The sequence below is a fragment of the Scyliorhinus canicula genome, chromosome 10 (assembly GCF_902713615.1).
Source record: "Scyliorhinus canicula chromosome 10, sScyCan1.1, whole genome shotgun sequence".
In the NCBI taxonomy this organism is placed as follows: Eukaryota; Metazoa; Chordata; class Chondrichthyes; order Carcharhiniformes; family Scyliorhinidae; genus Scyliorhinus; species Scyliorhinus canicula.
In genome coordinates this window covers 20,711,590-20,734,146 of record NC_052155.1, presented here as the reverse complement: position 1 = coordinate 20,734,146, position 22,557 = coordinate 20,711,590, and the positions used below count along the sequence as shown (strand labels likewise).

Below are 22,557 nucleotides of genomic sequence, written 5' to 3'. Positions count from 1 at the left end.
GAGAAAATGCGAAAAAGGAGAATAAAGAATTATGTTTTAAAAAAGCCCTGGAGAGAGTGCCGAGGACATTTACCAGATTGATACCAGGAATGAGGAATTTTAGAAACAAGGAAAGATTGCAGTAATTGGGCTTGTTCTCCTTGGAGCAGAGAAGATTAAGACATGACCTTTTTGAGGTGTTCAGAATTCTGAACAATTTTGCCAGGGTAAAGAAGGATATTCTGTTTCCACCAGTTGGTATGTCAGTGACTAGGGGTCACAATTTCAAGATGGTCAGCAAGAGAGCTGGGAGTGAGATGATGAGAAACTTCTTTACTCCGAGAGTTGTTGGGTTTGGAATGCGCTGTCTGGGAGAGTGGAGGAGCTGGATTCCACAGGAGGTTTCAAAAGAGAGCTGGATATATATTTGAAAGTGATGAATTTATAGGGCTATGGATACAGGACTGGGGAATGGGACTAGCTAGGTTGCTCTTTTGGGAGCCAGGACAGACACAATGGGTCGAATGGCCTCTTTCTATGCTGCAAATAATAACCAAACAAATAACAAACAAACCTAAGTGCTGATGAAGCAGGCATTGTGCATGCAGATTTGATCTAAACAAATTCTTTATAAAATTTGAATACAGATTTCAATCCTTTTAAATTTTAAAGGTAATGTTCCAATTTTGCATCTGGGTAGATAGAGTTAGAATAGTTTTTTTTTGGAAATTTTGGCATGTCTAGTTACCCATTTTGTGTTCAGTGGGACCTTGCTGTTTATGGTTTCTATAAATGATTTTGACATGAATGTAGGAGGGTTGATCAGCAATTTCATGGATGATACAAACATTGGTGGGATGGTTACAGGATGATATAGATGTGCTGGGCAAGGGAATACATGATAAATGGCAGTACCCTGGGAAACACCGACGAGCACCGACTTGGTGTGCATATATATACACTGATCCCATGAGGTAGCAGGGCTGGTAGATACAGTGATTAAGAAGGCTTATTGTATACTTGCCTTTATTAGCTGAGCCATAGAGTTTAAACGCAGGGAGGTAATGCTGAAACTGTATAAAACGTTGGTTCGGCCACAGTTAGAGTTCTGGATTCCATATTAAAGGAGGGATGTGATAGCACTGGAAAGGGTGCAGAAGAGATTTACCAGGATGTTGCCTCGGCTGGAGATATTTAGATATGAAGAGAGATTGGATAAACTGGGGTTGTTTTCCTTGGAGCAGAGGAGGCTGAGTGGGACATGATTGAGATGTATAAAATTATGAGTGGCATAGATAGAATAGATAGGAAGAAATATTTCCCCTTGGCCAAGGGACCAATGACCAGGGGACATAGATTTATGGTGAAAGGCAGGAGGTTTAGAGGGGATGTGAGGGAAAGCCTTTCACCCGGAGGGTGCTGAGCGTCTGGAACTCACCACCTGAAAGAGTGGTGGAGGCAGAGACTTTTATAACATGTGAGAAATATTTAGATGTGCACTTGCGATGCCAAACTGCTGGAAAATGGAATGAAAATAGTTAGGTGGCTGTTTTTGACCGGCGCAGAAGCGATGGGCAGAAGGGCATTTTTTGTGCTGTCGACCTCTATGACATGGATGAGGCCATAGGATTTTCAAGCTGATAGAGACAATTGGTTCCAGTAAATCATTTTTAAAAAATCTCTTCCATTTCAAAGAACCTTTCACATTCTTAAGGAAACAAAAATGAGACCAATGGATTCATATTTGAAGTATAATCAAATATGCTTTGCTGGAAAACACAACAGCAAGGACCCACAAACAGCAGATAAGTTGAATAGCATTTCCTTCACCAATGCATTCACACTGTTGTTTTGGCCTAGACAAAGTATTCAATTAATGGAATTGTATTCTGAAATGTCTATCAGAGACAAATGAATAGATGCATTTACAAGTGTCATTAACACAATAACTGCATTCTGCACTCCACTTGAGATTATTCTCAATTCCTCTTTCCACCCACACCCTTATCCTAGCCCCACACATACATTGGTGTTTTGATATTTTAAAGCTTTGTAAATATCTGACATTATACTTAACATTCTCATTTCAGTAAATTGAGCAGGCAATATTTCCACAGTTCTTTCAATATTGTAAAAATATCTTTTGCCGCAATAATTGTAAATTAAGTTATAAAATTCCAAACATTCAACCTACCTCAGTATATACAATGGCTGTCATCCAGAAGCGTTTACTTGGCCTGGGTACAGACAGCATAGCCCAAAGGAAGATGAGTATAGGAATTACCAGGGTAATCATTGAAGCTGAAACCATGTGGTTCAGTATAATAACGAAGAAACACAACATTTCCGAACGAGCTACCAAGATATTATATAGAGCAAAGAAAAGAAGTAGAGCTCGAGGCTGGGCTTTGTAGAACTTTTCTGACTCTTCTAACTCTTCATCATAAAACATTCTGAAATATAAAATATTGCAATCACATTAAAAGTGTACACTAACTCAATTATACAAAAACAGATATGTATCGGAAATTTCACCTTACTTGTTAAGAAGCAGTTCACTGGCTGTTAGTTCATGGCTCATATTTGGAAAGATATCTTCCAGTACATCCATTCTGCTATCTGGGGTAAGTGCCATGAGGTGTTTTTCACCAGCTGAATCTGAACTAAAGGATAAACGATCAAGGCTAACAGCTTTGCTATATGAAGGGGGAACATCCTCAGTCATGGTATCTGCTGTACATACAGGAATTGTTGCTTCTTCATCCTGCTCGTCTTCCACTTCCTCAATTGTATCTGTGGTCCCTTGACGTGAATACAACATTGTGCATTGTGTTGGCTCACTAAGAAAAAGAAACATTCACTTTTATGAGATTCAATTTGGAGCTAATCATTTTCCTTTCAGAGATTTCAGATTTTTAACCTTTTCCCATTCAAAAGTTTGAAAATTTCCATTATTATTTCAGTGTGAAATTGCAACTGATTTTTATAGCTTTGACTAGGAAAAGATTCATTGTATATTTGGTACCAGATTCATGCGCATATTCAACCCACATGCCAAGATTGCTAACATATTTATACATGGGCCCAAGCTTGTGTGTCAAATTGTATTGATGTGATTAAACCTATGTCAAGTCACAAAAGTGAGGAAAATATTGCACATATATTGTTTTAATCTATTTTGTGTTACACTCTATAAATCGGAATTGAACATTAAAAAATCTATTTGTTCTCTCCCTTTACCCAGTGCGAAAAATTCACTGTATGGAACAATTGCTCTGGAACCGGTAGCCCTCCAGTACCATGCCAAAGTGACCATTATTGACACGTAAACTTAGGCATTAAGTGTCAACAGGTTACTTAATAATGAAATACATCACAATAGTTCCAATTCAGTCCTCATCCAACATGCACACACTTTCATCAGGCAGCAAGCAGAATAAAACGCCCTTGCTGGTTTTCTCCATTTTTCAAGACACAACAATCATTTGTAGCATCTCCACCAGAGCCTCAATGAGACCAACTAATTCAGACCAGGTCAAAGACAGAAAATTAAACCTTCCTCATCTGTACCCTTCGAGTTAAATACAAATTGTCCATTACTTATTTAAGCAATGAGTAACTATCTTACAGTGTAATTTTTTTTTTGTTTACAACCAATACAGAAATCCCCAAGAAAATGTGCATGCAAATCCCTATTCTATATATTCTGGTTCAGTTGTTCAAGTGTGCATTCAAGCAGAAGTCCTTATAGATTACAGCCATTATCAGCACTGTTGGAGTGTTTTACATTCTTGTAAGTTGTTTAATACTCATTTTATTCTGGGCCTACAATATATTAATGAGTGAGGGCCTTTGGAAGTTAATTTTTGGAATCATATACGTTCTCGCACCAACTAAGTTGTTGCGCATTATTAAAAACATTTATAATGGCCTAAAAAAGACCCCCTGGTTTTAAGTATTCTTTATGAAACATTTTCTAGGCTCTTTGTTAAACTTCAAATATCTTCTGGTACAAATTTGCAGTCCACAATGTAGACAAGTGGTGAAATGTTACATTCATATGGATGTTTTGTCAGACCTCGCTTGGAGTCATAATGTGTAGTTCTCGTCTCAATGCTAAAATATATTAAAATATTGGAGAAAGTGGAGATAAAAAGGATTTATAAAGATATATATTACCAAAATTGGGAGGATACACCTATCAGTAAAGATTGAACAGGGTGTACTCCTTTCTCTGTAAAAGAAAAGACTGACGGGTGACCTGATAGAGCTCTTTAAAACGATGAATTGGCTTGATATTAAGGATATGGAGAAATTGGTTCAACTTCCGGGGGAGTCCAGAACAAGAGAATACATAGAAGATAGTTGATTTAATTAAATAACGAATGTAGGAAAACATTCTTCACACAAGAAAGTGGAATTAACTGCCATATGAAGTGGCTGAGGCAATTAGTATTGATGTGTTTGATGGGAGGCTTGATCCCATATTTGAAGTAGAAGGAATAGATGAATATGGAGCAGGTTGGGAAGAGGGATTTAGAATAGGACGTGGCTTGTGTGTTGTCTGAACACCGACACACCCAGTTGGGTTGAATCCAGACTCTTGTGTAATTCTCTGCAATGCTAACTGTAGCCTGCATGTTAAGTACACAGAAAGGTTGATGTAGAGCTGAATAAAGTAGGATTTGGGAACATTACTTCAGCATCACTAATAACCATTTTCTAACATTAAGTTTATATTATCTAAGTAACTTGTAGTGTTTTGACATTTTGCAAAGTAGAAACCTGTATTTCAAAGTAGGAATCATGCTAGCATACATTATACAAACACATATATATTATATATGTAAAGAATAAATATACTTGATTAATTATTGAAATTAAGCATGCATGAATAAGGCACCTTGACACTATACTGCAACTTTCAACCGATGAGGAGGACATATCAACGCTGTACATTTTACGAAGCCTAGGTCGAGCACGCTCACTTGTTTTAGGAATATCATCTATATCATCTAGAGTTGATTGCCGTGAGTACAGCATGGTAGCTTCAGTGTAGCAGCTAGCAGTACAAAAAGTTAAAATGACATAGAAATTAGACAAAAGTGCACAAAACAACTGCAGGCACAAAAGATTTAAAAGAATCTCCAAGATTCTGTTGATGCGCATGTATGTCTGGGCTGTATGTCCTTTGTGATAATTTGAAAGAGAAAAGGTATACCTGAACAAAAGGAGGTTTATGGAAAAGACTGTTTACCATTGGTTTGAGAGATCCATTTGGTTAAAGCCACTTTGAGTGGGTGGCCCCATAGCAAGGTCCAGCGGCTGCCCACCATTCCCAGTACCATTCCCTTGCATTGCAATTCAGCCACCCAATCTCCAGATTTTCTGGGTCCCCCCTCACCCAAGTGCCTGAGTAACTATGAAGTGCTCTAACCACAATGTTCATAAACATTAACCCCTTCAAGTAGAGTTAAATGCTTTCCAATCACCTCCCTTCACACTGGAGTGATTTTGAAGTGGTCAGATAGAAATTGACAGCACTTAACTCTGTTTGGAGTATTGGATATTTATAAACATTGCAGTTAGAGCACTCCAAAGTTACTCAAGCATGAAGGAAGATGAATGGAGCAAAGATGACAGCTGTGTGTGTGTGTGGAAGTTGTCAATCACAGCCTAGCAAGGGAAATGAATGAATGGCTTGCAGCTCAAGGATATGAAGGGGATTGAATACAGCAGTCTGGTTTTCTCTTTCCAGGAATTGACATGTGGTCCTTCCTGTCTCTGAGCCAGCAGGTGTATTGCCCAGGTGAGTGTTACAACAGGAATGTTTTTCACTGCCTCTGTCTGAACTCTCTAGCTTCCTGACAGATGTCTCTTTTCATAGAATCATAGAATCCCTATAGTGCAGAAGGAGGCAACTCAGCCATCGAGTCTGCACCAACCCTCCGAAAAAGCAACCTACCCAGGAACAATCCTTCACTCTATCCCTATAACCCCACTTAACCTTTGGACACCAAGGGGAAATTTAGTACGCCCCATCCACCTCACCTGCACACCTTTTGAATGTGGGAGGAAACTGGAGCACCCGGAAGAAATCCACAAAGGCATGGGGAGAATGTGCATACTCCACACAGACAGTCACCAAAGGTCGGAATCAAACCCAGGTCCCCGCGTGAGAGGCTGCAGTACGAACCATTGTGCCACTCTTTTCTGACAGCTGCTTCCAGACTGGGGTCTCTTTTCTCTAGGGCTTCCTCACAGGGGTATCTTTACTTGAGGGCTCTGTGTGGATGGTCTCTTTATTTTGGGGCTTTCTTTATTTAGGGGGTCTATTGGTGGATCTCTTTATTTTGGGGGTTTCTTTAGTGAGGGGTCTTTAGGGTGGTCTTCTTATTCAAGGGGTCTCTGGGGGGTCTCCTCACTTAGGGTGTCTCTGCGGAGGTCTGGTGGGGGCAGAGTCGGCTGGTCACCCATTGTGGGGGGTGTGGAGGGTAGCCCTCGGATGGACTTTGGGGGCAACTCCCTTAAGGAGTTACACGCTTGGCCCACTGCAAGGTCCACCACTTCGCGGCCACAGTTGTCAGGACCAATAGTAACTCTTGCCCACTTGATTCCTGAGCCAGAGGATCGGAGAATCACGTGGGCCTGGAGAAGTGCTCGGCCCACTACGTGGACGCAACTGGATCTTAATGAACTATCTGCAACCTCATGCTGGTGCGCAGATACGGCCCTTAATCCCACCACCTCCTGCATGTAGGACCTAGCTGATAGTTTGAGGCCATGTAAAATTCTATCCAGAGTGTTACCTTCTCTCTAGCCTTATTTCTGTTACATCAGTTCCTCACAAATGCCTCTCAAATAACTTCACATGTCTAAACAAAATGGATAAAAACACAATAAAATTTGATTTTGCAGTCAGCCATGAAGCAACAGCATGAGGGCTGATCTCTACGCATATTGTCCACAAAGATCAAGCAATTTCTGTGGTACACATTTTCCCTTTCCCAATATCAGTTTGAATCTGGCGCTGTGTTAAAAGAATCCCCAGTCATCCAGCAGCAGTTCCACCTGTGGTGAACGTATGCTATTAGAATTCACCACTGGACTGTGTTGTACGATGTTGATGCCCTTGTGGGCTATGCCTGTGGCTCCGCCCCCTCAGGGGTGGTATATAAACCTGTAAGCCTGTAGGCGGCTCTCAATACAGAGCAGGCAGGCACAGATCTAACGTATTAAAACCACTGTTCACTTCTACTCTCCGTCTTGTGTGAATTGATGATCGCATCAATTTAATACGCTAAGATATCACAAGGGAAGCAGCCCTCAAACCTGACCGACTGGAACTCGACCCACAGGCAGCCAAAGCCAAGGGGATCTTTTTGCACTGGCTCCTCTGTTTTGAGGCCTACCTCGCCGCCTTCTCCTCGCTCGTCGTCACCGAGGAACAGAAGCTGAGTCTCCTCCACGCCCGGGTGAGCCACAGAATCTCCGTACTAAGAGAGGAAGCGACCACGTACGCAGACGCGGTCGCGATCCTGAAAAGACTTTATGTGAGGCCGGTGAACGAAGTGTTCGCGCGGCATCTCCTCACCACTTGTCGCCAACGCCCCGGGAAAATCACTGGAGGAATACCTACACAACCTGAGGGCACTCGCTCGAAACTGCAATTATAAGGACGTCACGGTCTCGCAGCACATGGAACTCGCCATCCCGGGACACTTATGTAGCTGGAGTCCGATCCAACTATGTCAGACAGTGCCTGCTCAAAAAGGGCGCCCTCGACCTAGAAGAGACGGTAAAACTATCCACCTCCTTAGAAGTAGCTTTCCAGAGCTTAAACGCTTTCCCCTCCGACCACGCGATTCCCTCGTGGACACCCGACCAGAGGGTGTCCCAGGCCTGTGCCGCGCGGCTGCCCACCCAACCCTGGGGGCCGGCCTGCTATTTCTATGGTCAGAACCAACACCCCAGGCAGTGTTGCCTGGACCGGAACGCGACCTGCAGCGGCTGCGGCAAGAAAGGACATTTTGCCAAAGTCTGCTTGGCCCGACCCAGAGCTCCTAAATCACAGGCCCAACTCACAGGCCCGCAGACCCCGCAGCGTGGCTGCGTGCCTGACGGTACCGCCCCCTTCTGACCCGTCATCCGCCTTGTGCTACCCATGGGGGCCGCCATCTTTAACCCTACCCGACAAGTGCGAGTCATGGGAGCCGCCATCTTGGCTGCCATCGTCAACGCCGCCTGACACGTGCAGCCGACGGGGGCTGCCATCTCAAACGCTGCCCGACACGCGCGACCGACGGGGGCCGCCATCTTGGGACCACACCGCTACCTCCGACCACGTCGGCTACCCGCAGCTCGGTGCTGTCTCCTTCGATCAGTCACGGCCCAAGGATCTCAAGAACTCGATGATGACCGTCTGGGCCAATGGACACGAAACGTCCTGTCAGTTTGACTCTGGGAGTACGGAGAGCTTCATACATCCAGACACGGTAAGGCGCTGCTCTCTCCAGATTTCCCCCGCATCCCAAACAATCTTCCTTGCTTCCGGATCACATTCGTTGCAGATCCAGGGGTACTGTGTCGCAAACCTCACGATACAGGGTGCGGATATGCCAATTTTAAACTCTATGTCCTCCCCCATCTTTGCGCTCCTCTCCTATTAGGACTGGACTTCCAGTGCAATCTCAGGAGCCTGACCTTGAAGTTCGGCGGACCCGTACCCTCTCTCACAGTATGTAGCCTTGCAACCCTTAAGGTGGCCCCTCCCCTGCTCTTCACGAACCTCACCACCGACTGTAAACCCGTCACCACCATGAGCAGACAGTACAGTGCCCAGGACAGGACTTTAGTCAAGTCAGAGGTCCAGCGGCTCTTGAGGGAGGGGATCATCGAGGCCAGTAATAGCCCCTGGCGAGCCCAAGGGGTGGTCGTCAGTACCGGGGAAAAGAACTGGATGGTTGTAGACTACAGCCAAACCATAAATCAGTGTATATGCAACTCGATGCATATCCCCTTCCCCATATCGCGGTGAATCATGGCGAATCAGATTGCACACTACCGGGTTTTATCCATGGTAGATCTGAAGTCCGTATACCACCAGCTTCCAATCTGCCTGGAAGACCGCCACTACACGGCCTTTGAGGCAGACGGCTGCCTCTTCCATTTCCTCCGGGTCCCCTTCGGTGTCACCAACGGGGTCTCAGTCTTCCAAAGAACGATGGACCGAATGGTGGACCAGTACGGGCTGCGGGCCACGTTCCCGTACTTGGATAACATCACCACCTGCGGTCATGTTCAGCAGGACCACAACGCTAACCTTCAGAAGTTCCTCCAAACCGCCCAAGCCCTCAATCTCACCTACAACAAGGATAAATGCATTTTCCGCACAACCCGACTGGCCATCCTCAGCTATATCATGGAAAACGGAGTTCTGGGGCCCGACCCCGACCGTATGCGCCCCCTACTGCAACTCCCCCTTCCCCATTGCCCCAACGCCCTGAAAAGATGCATCGGGTTCTTTTCATATTATGCCCAGTGGGACCCCAACTATGCGGACAAAGCCCGCCCACATCAAAGCCACCATCTTACCCCTGATGACTGAGGCCAGCCTGTACTTCAGCCGCATCAAGGCAGACATTACCAAAGCCGTGATCCCCACTGTGGACGAATCCATCCCCTTTCAGGTGGAGAGCGACGCGTCAGATGTCACCCTGGCCACTACCCTTAACCAGGCAGGCAGGCCCGTGGCCTTTTTTTCCCGTACTCTCAACGCCTCCGAGATTCGTCACTCCTCGGTCGAAAAGGAAGCTCAAGCCAATATGGAAGCTGTGCCTCATTGGAGGCACTACCTGGCTGGTAGGAGGTTCACCCTCATCACCGATCAATGGTTGGTTGCCTTTATGTTCAACAACACACAGCGGGGCAAGATCAAGAATGATAAAATCTTGAGGTGGAGGATCGAACTCCCCACCTATAATGACGATATTGTGTATCGTCCGGGGAAGCTCAACGAGCCCCCAGATGCCCTGTCCCGCGACACATGAACCAGCAGGCAAGTTGACCGACTCCGGGCCATCCACAATGACCTCTGTCACCCGGGGGTCACCCGGCTTCTCCACTTCATCAAGGCCCGCAGCCTGGCCTACTCCACCGAGGAGGTCAGGGCCATGACCAGGGACTGCCAAGTCTGCGTGGAGTGTAAGCTGCACTTCTATCGACCAGACAAGGCCCACCTGGTGAAGGCATCCCGGCCCTTTGAGCGTCTCAGCATCGATTTCAAAGGCCTCCTCCCCTCCACTGACCGCAATGCGTACTTTCTTAATGTCATTGATGTCCTCTCCGTCTCGTGTGAATTGATGGTCACATCACCACCCACTACCTCTGTCCCTTGATTCCAAGAGACAAAAAAATTGTCTATCTCAGCCTTAAACAAATCCAATGATGGAGCATCTGCAAACATCTCGGATCGAGAATTTCAGAGATTCACAACCCCTGGAGTGAGAATTTCTCCTCATCTCAGTCCTAAATGATCGGCCCAAGATTTTTCAGATTTCCACCATCAACGGTATTTTCTTCTTATGGTAATGGGAGACCACAAAGGAGGTAGTCAAATGCGTTATTTAAAAGAAATGACAAAGTTTTATAATAACAGTAATAGCTATGAAAATAGGAGCAGGAATAAAACAGGTCTTGCTTACAGAACACTCCTTGCAGACTGCAAATATCTTCCCAAAGCTCGTACATGCTCAGTACCTTCAACAGATGCCGGTAAAACAATTACATAGGAGGAGACTGATAATAATACTCTGTAATCAAAATGACACTCAGTAATACTTCTCCCCCCTTAAATTTCAATACCCCCATCATGGCTGTAATACAATACAAGTAATGTCTTAATTAAACAAAAGTCTGTCAGGAGTTTTGCGGTTGTGTTGCGACCTATGCAATACCGCTGGTGAATCTTATAATGCTGGACCGGGAAATGTATGTGAAGGAGTAGTTTGAGAATCTGAACATGAATGTCCCTCTTCCACTCATCCAGCAGAGTCAACAGGAAACCCTGAAAAAACAGGAACCATTTCCTGATGAACGCATTACTGTTTACCATGTTATTTGTAACGGTTGCTGACTCGAGAACGTTTCCTGACTCTGAGTCATAAAGTAAATGAATATGGTCTTTGTGTCTGCGAACGACTCTTCCATGTTGCAGTCCCACAACCAAAGATACCGGACCACTTTGGTTTAAAATTCCCGTAACCACCTCTGGTTATCACTAAAGTTCCTAATGTATACCTGGGGCGGAATTCTCCCGCCCCCGCCGTGTCCCGAATTCTCCGCCCCCCGAGATTCGGCGGGGGCGGGAATCGCGCCATGCCAGTCGGCGGGCCCCCCACGACGATTCTCCGGCCCGCGAAGGCCTGCCGCTGACAGGCCTTTCCCACCGGCGGGATTAGCGGCGCGGGCGGGCTCTGGGGTCCTGGGGGGGGGGCGCGGGGTGATCTGACCCCGGGGGGTGCCCCCTCGGTGGCCTGGCCCGTGATTGAAGCCCGCCGATCGGCGGGCGGGCCTGTGCCATGGGGGCGCTCTTTTTCTTCTGCCCCCGCCATGGTCTTCACCATGGCAGGGGCAGAAGAGACCCCCTCCCCTGCGCATGCGCCGGTATGACGTCAGCAGTCGCTGACGCTCCGGCGCATGCGCGGACTTACGCCGGCCGGCGAAGTCCTTTTGGTCCCGGCTGGCGTGGCGCCAAAGGCTGTTTACGCCAGCCGGCGGAGTGGAAACCACTCCGGCGCGAGCCTAGCCCCTCAATGTGACGGCTTGGCCCCTAAAGGAGCGGAGAATTCGCCGGGACCCCCCGCCCCACCGGGTAGGGGAGAATCCCGGCCCTGATCATCTGCTTTGAACTGCCTGGTCTTTCATAGAATCATACAATCCTGACAGTGCAGAACGGGGTCATTTGGGCCATCGAGTCTGCACCGACCCTTCGAAAGAGCACTCTGCCCATCTACAAGTGTCTACCCCTACCTATCTGCGTAATCCCATAACCTAACCTGCTCATCCCTGGACATTAAAGGGCAATTTAGCATGGCCAATCCACCTAACCCGCACATCTTTGGATTGTGGGAATCCGGAGCAACTGGAGGAAACTCACGCAGACACGGGGTAACATACAAATTCTTTGGCATGAAGTTGTGTCCCTCCTTTTGTTTCTCTTGTCTCCTTTTGCTTTGAGATCTGAATGAAACAAATTCAGATGAGATTTTGGCCTTCTACCTGACAACAATTCCGTTGGAGAGAACTTTGTGGTCAACTATGGTGTGATATGGTCGCGGAATAAAAATCTTGAGAGCTCTGTACTCAAAGTTACGCCTGCCATTCTCTTCAAATCCTCCTTCAGAGTTTGAACCGCTCGCTCCGCCAAACCATTCGACGCTGGTTGAAACAGCGCAGTACAATATGGCAGATACCATTCTTTTGCATGAATTCTTGAAATAATTTTCTTGTAAATGTCGTTTAGTTTTACAACACAAGCAAACCTGGTGGATCAGGAGTTGAAAAAAATTGACATAGCTTCTCAATTGTCACATCTGTAATATATTACTCATGATATGTGCTTTCAAACATTTAGAATGCAAATCTATGACAACCAAAAACATGTGTTTCATGAAAGGTCCCGCAAAGTCCACATTCAGTCTGGGCCACGGCCTATCGGTCATGGAGTTGTGCATATGGCACCATCTTCTGGTTCATCTGACATGCCAACCAGGATTTCACCTTGTTCTCCAAGATCCATATCCATATTAGGCCACCAAACATATGACCTGGCAAGACTTTTTATTTGAGAAGCACATGGGTGGCCCTCATGAATTTCCTACATGACTTGTGAATTACCAGGGGATGGAATGACTACTCTTGACTTCCACAGTATGCATGCATCCTGTACCCCTAACTCATCCCTGTGCTTCACGTAAAGTTTCAACTCATCATCTTCTCAGATAGTTGAACATTGCATCAGAAATCTTTTAATTTCCGACAAAATAATTTGCGACCCATCTGGGTCTCCTGCCTCCGCACTGGCATCATCAGCCAGGACCTCAGCAGATACCTTTTATCCCCCAAGAGCCAACCCATCATCCTGGGGTTATCCTTGAAGATGCAGGGGATATCGGAGTGTCCCAGGTGTTGGCTGTCATGCACATTCCCTAGGAAGAGTGCACACATGTGCACGATCCGGAGGTGGTGGTTGCACACGAGTTGAACATTCAGGGAGTGATACCCCTTTCTGTTAATGAAAGGCACTCCCTGATGCCCTGGTACACGCAAGGCGACATGTGTGCCATCAATTACCTCCTGGACCTGGGGCATCCAGGTGATGGAGGAAAATCCTGCAGCCCAGGCATCTTGATGGGCTTGGCCCAGCTCACATTTGATGCCGGGCATGCAGGTCCAAGACGCACTTGTGGGCTGTAGCTCGTGAAATGCCACACAGGTCCGCACTCGAGCCCTGGAATGAACTGGTTGCATAAAGGAGGACTACGGTGACCTTCAAACAAACCACCAGGAGCTGGTGTCCTTCTCCTCCATGGGGTGCCACCTCCAGTCTGCAGTGACACTGCTGCCACCTTCTCCGGTGTCTGCTTGCCTCGAATGCCACCAGCACCGTGAGGTAAGCCTCTGCAGAACCGACAGCACCAGCAATATATCTGTAAGGAATTGGAGAATGAGAGAAACCGAAAATCAGTTAGGGCTTCTATCCTGGGAGCCTCAAATCCTCCAAGCCTCGCTCACTTTACTTGTCCCACCATCCAGCGAGCCAGTTGAAAACTTTGGTCTGCACACTCACCCCCGACACAGCAGAAGCCCGTAGACTCCAGACCCCTGCCTCTCCTGATTCACACATTTACACTGTGATCATGAGGGCATCCCCAGTGCTGAAACCAAGCTTTTTAATGTTTTGATTGGTGGATGATGACTAGGGTGCTGACGCTTCAAGAATTCAAAGTTTCATTGAAATACGATGCAATAATCAACGTCTGAGACATGGCATGTGTGTCCACATGAAGCTGTGAAGTGCTTTCATAACTAAAATGACCCATTCTTCATTAGCAATAGCCTTCGGCTGCGAAGCTAGAGGCTGCTCAGAGTCAAAGGCAGTTAAAGTGCCGTTCAGCATAGAACCAAGAGCAGGGCTTTGTCCTGGACGTGTTTGTCAGACAGACAGACAGGCAGCAGCTCGAGTTGGTCCTGTTATGGGTATCCCCAATGTATAAAGGTGGCTTGAAGGCTTCACAGACGAAAAGCCCCTCAGCAACCCCTCTCCCGGCCCAGGGGCGACCACCGACCTGGAAAGCTTCAAACTCCGACCAAGTCCAAACCCCTTGAAGGGTCCCCCATCCCCAACTCCGAGGACTGGGGTAGCATCTCCAGTGCCCTTGAGCTGCATGCTGAAAATGGCGACTCATCTCCTCAGTTTCCCTCAACAGACATTGCGCCAACTCAACATGTTAAAAAAGGAGTACTAAACAACGCCTGCGTGATTTCTCATTGGTGAGCTGATAATTCCCGAGAGGCCATCGCATTTGACTTCAATCTCGCTATTAAGATTGAAATCAATGCAAATGAGGGTTAATGATAAGCTCGCCATAGTTAGGCGTAATCCTTTGGCCTTTCCCGCCATTTAACCGGCGCAAATCCACAGTGGTTAATTCGCGGCCAACATTTTGCGTTTCGAGGACTGAAGAAAGGTGGAAATATAATTGGCTTTATGCTGATGATGGGGGGCAGCAAAAGAAGAACAAAGGGAAAGATCTGGGATAGGGTTGAGGCAAGGAGAAATTAAATGACAAAGATGTCATGGAATACAAGGCAAAGAGCATGGAAATCCTTCTGGTAAAGGAGCAAAATATTTGTCCAGAGTGAGTGTGGCTCGCAGAATAATAAACAACTTTGTCGAAAATCAAAAACGAATTTACTCTCAGAGGGAAGTAAGAGACTGCTGTGTGCTATGTTTCATGGAGACATGGCTCACCCCTGCCTGACCGGACTGTGCCATACAACCTGGCGGCTTCTAAATACACTGGATGGACTGCATGACACCATCGGGCAAAGCGCAGAGTGGAGTGGTTTGCCTCCTCATCAACTCCTCCTGGTGCTCGGACGTGGCGACCCTGCCGAACTACTGCTCCCCGGACCTGGAATACCTGACTGTGAAGTGCCGCCGGTACTACCTTTCACAGGAGTTCACTTCTGCCGTCATCATGGTGGTCTACATTCCAACACAGCCGAAGTGAAAAAGGATCTTGGTGAATTGTACACCGCTATAAATAATAATGAAACAGAATACCTGGAGGCCTTGTTCATCATGGCCGTGGACTTCAACCAGGCCAACCACAAGAGTGTCGGTGCCAAAATTCCACCAACACACCTCCTGTCCCACCAAGGGCACCAACATCCTTGACCACTGCTACACAAACATCAAGGGTGCCTACCGATCCATCTCCCGACCACACTTCGGAAAATTGGACAACAAGATGGTGTTCCTTCTCCCGGCATACAAGCAGAAACGTAAGCGGGAGAATCTGGTTAAGAAGATCGTGCAATGCTGGTCCAAGGCAACAGAAGATCTCCTATGCGATTGCTTGCAGTCAATGGATTGATCCATATTCAAGAACTCAGCGGCAAACCAAAACAAGTGTGCCTCCACTGTCACAGACTTCATCAGCAAATAAGAAGATTGTGTGCGAAACAAGGTACTTGCCACCAGCGCCTGGTACAGCATCCGGACCCAGTCTACAAAACCCTGCCCAAACCCAAACCGCCCCAGGACCTCCCACAAATACTTCCACGCCACACAGTCGAAGGCCCTCTCTGCATCCATAGTGACCACGACCTCCACCTCCCTCCCCTCGGAGGGCATCCTGATGACATTCAAGAGCCTTCTAATGTTAGCCGTTAACTGCCGACCTTTTACAAATCCCGCTTTTGACAAAGAATCATTGGACTCGAAACGTTTGCACTTTTCTCTCCCTACAGATGCTGCCAGACCTAGAACATAGAACATAGAACAGTACAGCACAGAACAGGCCCTTCGGCCCTCGATGTTGTGCCGAGCAATGATCACCCTACTCAAACCCACGTATCCACCCTATACCCGAAACCCAACAACCCCCCCCCCCGCTTTAACCTTACTTTTTAGGACGCTACGGGCAATTTAGCATGGCCAATCCACCTAACCTGCACATCTTTGGACTGTGGGAGGAAACCGGAGCACCCGGAGGAAACCCACGCACACACGGGGAGGACGTGCAGACTCCACACAGACAGTGACCCAGCCGGGAATCGAACCTGGGACCCTGGAGCTGTGAAGCATTTATGCTAACCACCATGCTACCGTGCTACCCACAATATTACATAGAACAGTACAGCACAGAACAGGCCCTTCGGCCCTCAATGTTGTGCCGAGCAATGATCACCCTACTCAAACCCACAAATCCGCCCCACACCCGCAACCCAACCCCCCAACCCCCCAACCCCCCCAACCTTACTTTTTAGGACACTAAGGGCAATTTAGCATGGCCAATCCACCTAACCCACACATCTTTGGACTGTGGGAGGAAACCGGTGCACCCGGAGGAAACCCACACACACACGGGGAGGACTGCAGACTCCACACAGACAGTGACCCAGCCGGGAATCGAACCTGGGACCCTGGAGCTGTGAAGCATTTATGCTGACCACCATGCTACCGTCCTGCTGAGGTTTTCCAGCATTTTCTTTTTGGTTTCAGATTCCAGCATCCACAGTAATTTGCTTTTAACAAATCCTGTCTGGTCCTCCCCTATCACCCCTGAACACAATCCTATATTCTTGAGGCCAAACTCTTGGCCAGCAATTTGGCGTCAACATTTAGCAGGGAGATTGGTCTGTATGACCCGCATTGTTCTGGCTCCTGCTCCCGCTTCAGGATCAATGAGATCGCAGCCTCTGATATTGCTGGGGGAAGAACACCTCGCTCTCGAGCCTCATTAAATGCCCTAACCAGCAGCAGACTCAGCACCCCAGAAAACAGCCTATAAAATTACACTGGGTATCTGTCCGATCCCAGGGCTTTGTCCGACTGCATGGCCTCCAATCTCTCCACTACTTCCACAATCAAGATCGGGGCTCTCAGCCCTTCCACCAACCCTTCCTCCACCTTCTGAAACTCCAAACCCTCCAAGAATTGCCTCATCCTGGGGGCTCTGAATTATTCAGCTGACTGTAAAATTCCGTGAACACCCCGTTCATCCCTGCTGGGTCCAAAATCGTGTTCCCCCCTCTATCCTTCACTCTTCCCATCTCCTCGGCTGCCTTCGCTTTCCTGAGCTGGTGTGCTAGCATCCTACTGGCATTCTCCCCATACTCATATACCACCCCCCTCGCCTTCCTCAACTGCCCCAGTGCCTTCCCTGTGGCTATCAGACCAAACTCCATCTGAAGCTTCTGCCGCTCCTTCAACAACTCCGCTTCCGGGGCTTCCGAGTACCTTATATCCACTGAAGGACCTCCCTAATCAGACTATCCATCTCTGCCCACTCCATCTGCTCCCTATGAGCCCTCTTCAGCTCCCCCTTCAGTGCCTCCCTTACCGTTGCTGCCGAAACCTCCCCTGTGTCATTTATCTCCAAATAATTCTGGATGGCCTCTCTCACCCGCCCGCACAACTCCTCATCCGCCATCAGTCCTACATCTAATCTCCATTGCGGGCACTGACCCCCCTCCTTGCTCAGCCATAATTCCACAAAGTGCGGGGCATGGTCTGTCACAACAATCTCCGAATATTCGACACCCACCACCCCTGCCAGCAAAGTCCTGATCAAAACGAAAAAAATCAATCCGGGAGTACACTTTGTGTACATGGGAGATAAAGAAAACTTCTTCGGTCTTGTAGTCCGAACCTCCACGGATCTACCCCCCCCCATCTGTTCCATAAATCCCTTTAGTTCCTTCACCCTCCCTGTCCTTGAACTCAACAGATCCAACATCGGATCTATAACCATATTAAAGTCGCCTCCCCCATGATCAGCCTATGTGAGTCCAAGTCCGGGATCCTCCCCAACACCCGCCCCATCAACTCCATGTCGCGCCAGTTTGGTGATAGATATTCACTAATAACACCAGCATCCTCTCCAGTTTTCCACTCACCATAACGTACCTACCCCCTGTCATAATATACACCAGTATATCATGGTGCAGACACACACTGATGGACACACACAGGGACCAATCAACATGTACAAATACCGCAGCCAATCACCAGTTAGAATACACACACTATAAAGGCAGAGGGCACCACGGTTCCCGCTCATTCTGGGTGCTGCCTCTGAGTGTAACAAGAACTCATCCAGCCCAGCACAGACTTACAACATGTGCTGAGAGAATCAACTGGTTCGGACAAGGCTTAGGTCTCTAGTTTAAGTTAGCATCAATTAGCCTACAGTCATCGTGTGTTAGTTAGTTAGAAGTAGTTAATAAAATTGAGTTGAACCTTCATCAGTGTTGGAAGTGTCTGTTCATCTCTCAAGTCTACACTAGCCAACACTTCATGATACCAGGAGTTGAGGGATGCTCGCACTTCTGAGACCTACCTTTCAGTGATCTGCTTTCCACCAGTCTCGTGCCATCCTACAGAATGGACTCCGATCGCCCACCGCCGCCTCTCCGCATTGCAGGGAATCTGGGCTCGAACTGGAAACTTTTCAAACAGCGCTTCCAGCTGTACCTTGAAGCCAGGGACCTGGAAGCTGCCTCGGACGCACGGAAGATTGCTCTCTTCCTCTTCACAGCCGGTGACCACGCTCTGCACATTTACAACTCGCTCACCTACGATGAGGGGGAGGACAAATCGAAGTTCAAGACCATAATTTTGAAGTTCGACAGCCACTGCACGGTCGAGGTCAACGAGAGCTTCGAGAGATACATGTTTCAGCAGCGAATTCAGGGTAAGGACAAGCCTTTCCAGTCCTTCATTACCCACCTCCGCGTCCTTGCGCAGTCCTGCAACTACGGGTCCACCCCGTGGCCAGATTGTTTTTGGTGTTCAATCTGAGCCCCTGTGCCAGCAGCTACTAAAAGTAAAGCAGCTCACTCTCTCCACGGCCATTGAGACCTGTGTACTTCATGAACATGCCTCCACGCGCTACTCCTGCATCCAGGCTGCTGAAACGGCGCGGCAAGCCCCTTACGAGGCAGAACGGGTCCAAATGATTAAATCTTTTCAGGCTCTGGATCTGAACGATGGTGGCCATTTTGCGCGCTTTTTGCGGAGTCCCGCGCTTACACGCAGCGAGCGTGCTGACGTCATGGACCACTTCACACAGGTGCGCGCTACGCTGGATCGCCCCGCGCGTGACGAACGTCCCGACGCTCCGGCGTGCGGCAACTGCGGCTCCGCCCACTTAAAGCAGCAAAGTCCCACGAAGTCCAGACGTTGCCTGCAGTGTGGCAAATGAGGCCACTACGCTGCAATGTGCAGATCTTCCATGCCTGCCATTTTTCGAAGGTCCACCCAGCCCCACAGAGACGTCAGGGCTATCCAGCCTGCCATCAATGAACCTACTCTCGACCTTGATTCCGACTGTGCCTGCAATGACCCACAGGTCCCGTTCCAAATCGGCGTCGTTACCATGAACAGGATGTCCCCCAAGCATGGCACTGAACATGTCCACGTCCACAGCGTCAGCCAGGATGATGAGTGGTGTGCCACCCTATGGTCAACCGGTCCCCTGTCAGGTTCTGCCTGGACACTGGCGCTTCTGCCAATCACATTGCGTCGTCTGATTTTCGCAAACTCTGCGTACAGCCTGCTGTCCTGCCATCTGCGCGTAAATTGCTGGACTACAATGGCAATGCCATCGCCGCCAGGTGCTCCTGCCGCCTTGAGGTGACACATCGTGCTCAAACAGCCATTCTCCCGTTCAAGATTGTTGCTGCCTCAAAAGCCTCCTTGCTTGGTGCGCAGGCAGGCAAGCTGTGCCACTTAGTGCAGAGAGTACACTCTCTTCAAACGATGTGTCTGCATCCTCTGACAGACTTCAGGGCGCAACTCGACTCCATCATCCAGCAATACCATGATGTTTTCGAAGGCATGGGCACACTCCCCTGCACGTACAAAATCTTACTCAAGCCCAACGCCACGCCTGTCGTTTACGCACCTCGCAGAGTCCCAGCGCCCCTCAAGGACCGCCTCAAGCAACAGCTCCAGGACCTCCAGGACCAAGGAGTAATTTCTAGGGTCACGGAACCCACAGACTGGGTAAGCTCCATGGTCTGCATCAAGAAGCCGTCCGGCGAGCTGCGGATCTGTATTGATCCTAAAGATCTGAATGAGAATATCATGCGGGAGCACTACCCGATTCTGAAACGTGAGGAGCTCACGTCCGAGATGGCCCACGCCAAACTATTCTCAAAACTGGATGCCTTGAAGGGTTTCGGGCAGATCCAACTAGATGAGTCAAGCAGGAAGCTGTGTACGTTCAACACACCCTTTGGCAGGTTCTGCTACAACCGGATGCCATTCGGCATCATCTCTGCGTCCAAAGTTTTCCATCGGATCATGGAGCAGATGATGGAGGGGATCGACGGCGTCCGGATATATGTCAAAGACATTATTATCTGGTCAACCACCCCGCAGGAACACATTGCCCGCCTTCAGCGTGTTTTCAGGCACATCCATGAACACGGCCTCCGTGTCAATAGGGCCAAATGCTCCTTCGGCCAGTCGAGTATGAAGTTTCTGGGGGATCACATCTCCCACCAGGGGGTGCATCTGGACGAGGACAAGATTGCAGCAATCACGTCGATGAAGACGCCCGAGGACAAGAAAGTGGTCCTCCGGTTCCTGGGTATGGTGAATTTCCTCGGGAAGTTCAGCACGAATTTCGCCTCACACACCACAGCCCTCAAAAGACCTGATTCGCAAAACCACAGATTTCCGATGGCTCCCTGCTCACGAGCGTGAATGGCAGGAGCTGAAGGCCAAGCTTTCCACGGCCCCAGTGTTGGCTATTTTCGACCCGACCAAAGAGACCAAAATCTCTACTGATGCCAGTCAGTCGGGGATTGATGCCGTGCTCCTGCAACGAGATGAGGCCTCGTCATGGGCCCCCGTTGTGTATGCGTCGCGGGCGATGATTCCCACAGAGCAGCGCTATGCGCAAATTGAGAAAGAGTGTCTCGGTCTTCTCACTGGAGCCGTGAAGTTCCACGACTACGTCTATGGACTTCTGCAGTTCACGGTTGAAACCGTCCACCGCCCCCTTGTAAATATTATCAAAAAGGACTTGAATGACATGACGCCTCGCCTCCAGCGTATACTACTCAAGCTGCGCAGGTACGACTTTCAACTGATCTATACCCCTGGCAAGGACCTTGCCATTGCCGATGCCCTCTCAAGGTCGGTCACAACTCCATGTGATCATGACGGCTTCATTTGCCAAATAGCTGCTCACGTTCAGTTTGAAGCCTCCCTTTTGCCAGCTACAGATGCACGACTGATGCAAATTCGCCGTGAGACAGCGGCTGATCCACTTCTGCAGCGGGTGATGCGCCGGATGTCAGACAGGTGGCTCAAGGGCCAATGCCCGTAATTTTACAACGTCCGCGATGACCTGGCGGTTGTTGACGGGGTGCTCCTGAAATTGGATCGCATCGTCGTCCCACAAAGCATGCGCCAGCTAGTGTTGGAGCAACTCCATGAAGGCCATTTAGGAATCGAGAAGTGCCGCCGCAGGGCTACAGAAGCCGTCTACTGGCCGGGCATCAATGATGACATCGCCAATGTGGTGCTCAACTGCTCTACCTCGTCACATCGCCTTGGACCAAAGTGGGCATCGACTTGTTCCATGCATTGGGCAGGGACTACGTAATCATCATTATCATCGATTACTTCTCCAGTTACCCGGAGGTCATCAGGCTGCACGATCTCACATCCTCGGCTGCGATCAGGGCTTGTAAAGAGACATTTGCCTGACATGGCATTCCACTGACGGTCATGTCAGACAATGGCCCCTGTTTCGTGAGCCAGGAATGGGCCGTCTTCGCCCGACACTACAACTTCGAACACGTTATGTCCAGTCCCCTATACCCCGAATCCAATGGGAAGGCGGAAAAGGGGGTCCACATCGTTAAACGGCTCCTCAGCAAGGCCGCCGACGCCGGCTCAGATTTCCATCTTGCTCTGCTGGCCTATCGCTCCTCCCCGCTCTCCACCGGCCTGTCACCTGCTCAGCTGCTAATGAACCGCACCCTCAGAACGACGGTGCCATCAATTCTTGCTCCCAACCTCGATTATGTCCCCATGCTTCACCGCATGTACATGTCTCAACTGCAGCAGAAAACTTCCTACGACTCACGGGCTGCTGACCTTCCCGACATCCATCCACATGACAAGGTTCGCATCCACCCCCCCGAATGGTGGCTGGTCTGCGCCTGCTGTCATTCTATTGCAGGTGGCACCCCCGCTCCTTCCTGGTCCGCTTACCAGATGGATCCACTCAGCGCCGCAACAGACGTGCTCTTCGCCTGGTTCCAAGG

The 22,557-nt window shown here is 48.7% G+C and overlaps 1 protein-coding gene across 1 annotated transcript in view; it reads right to left on the bottom strand.

The window, feature by feature from the left end:
- LOC119972907 (piezo-type mechanosensitive ion channel component 2-like) overlaps positions 1–22,557 on the bottom strand; it is a 1,374,210-nt gene that overhangs the window by 170,383 nt on the left and 1,181,270 nt on the right. The window contains 3 exon segments of the mRNA XM_038810453.1: positions 2,174–2,432; positions 2,520–2,819; positions 4,883–5,041. Of these exon segments, the coding sequence (XP_038666381.1) occupies positions 2,174–2,432; positions 2,520–2,819; positions 4,883–5,041 (718 nt within the window).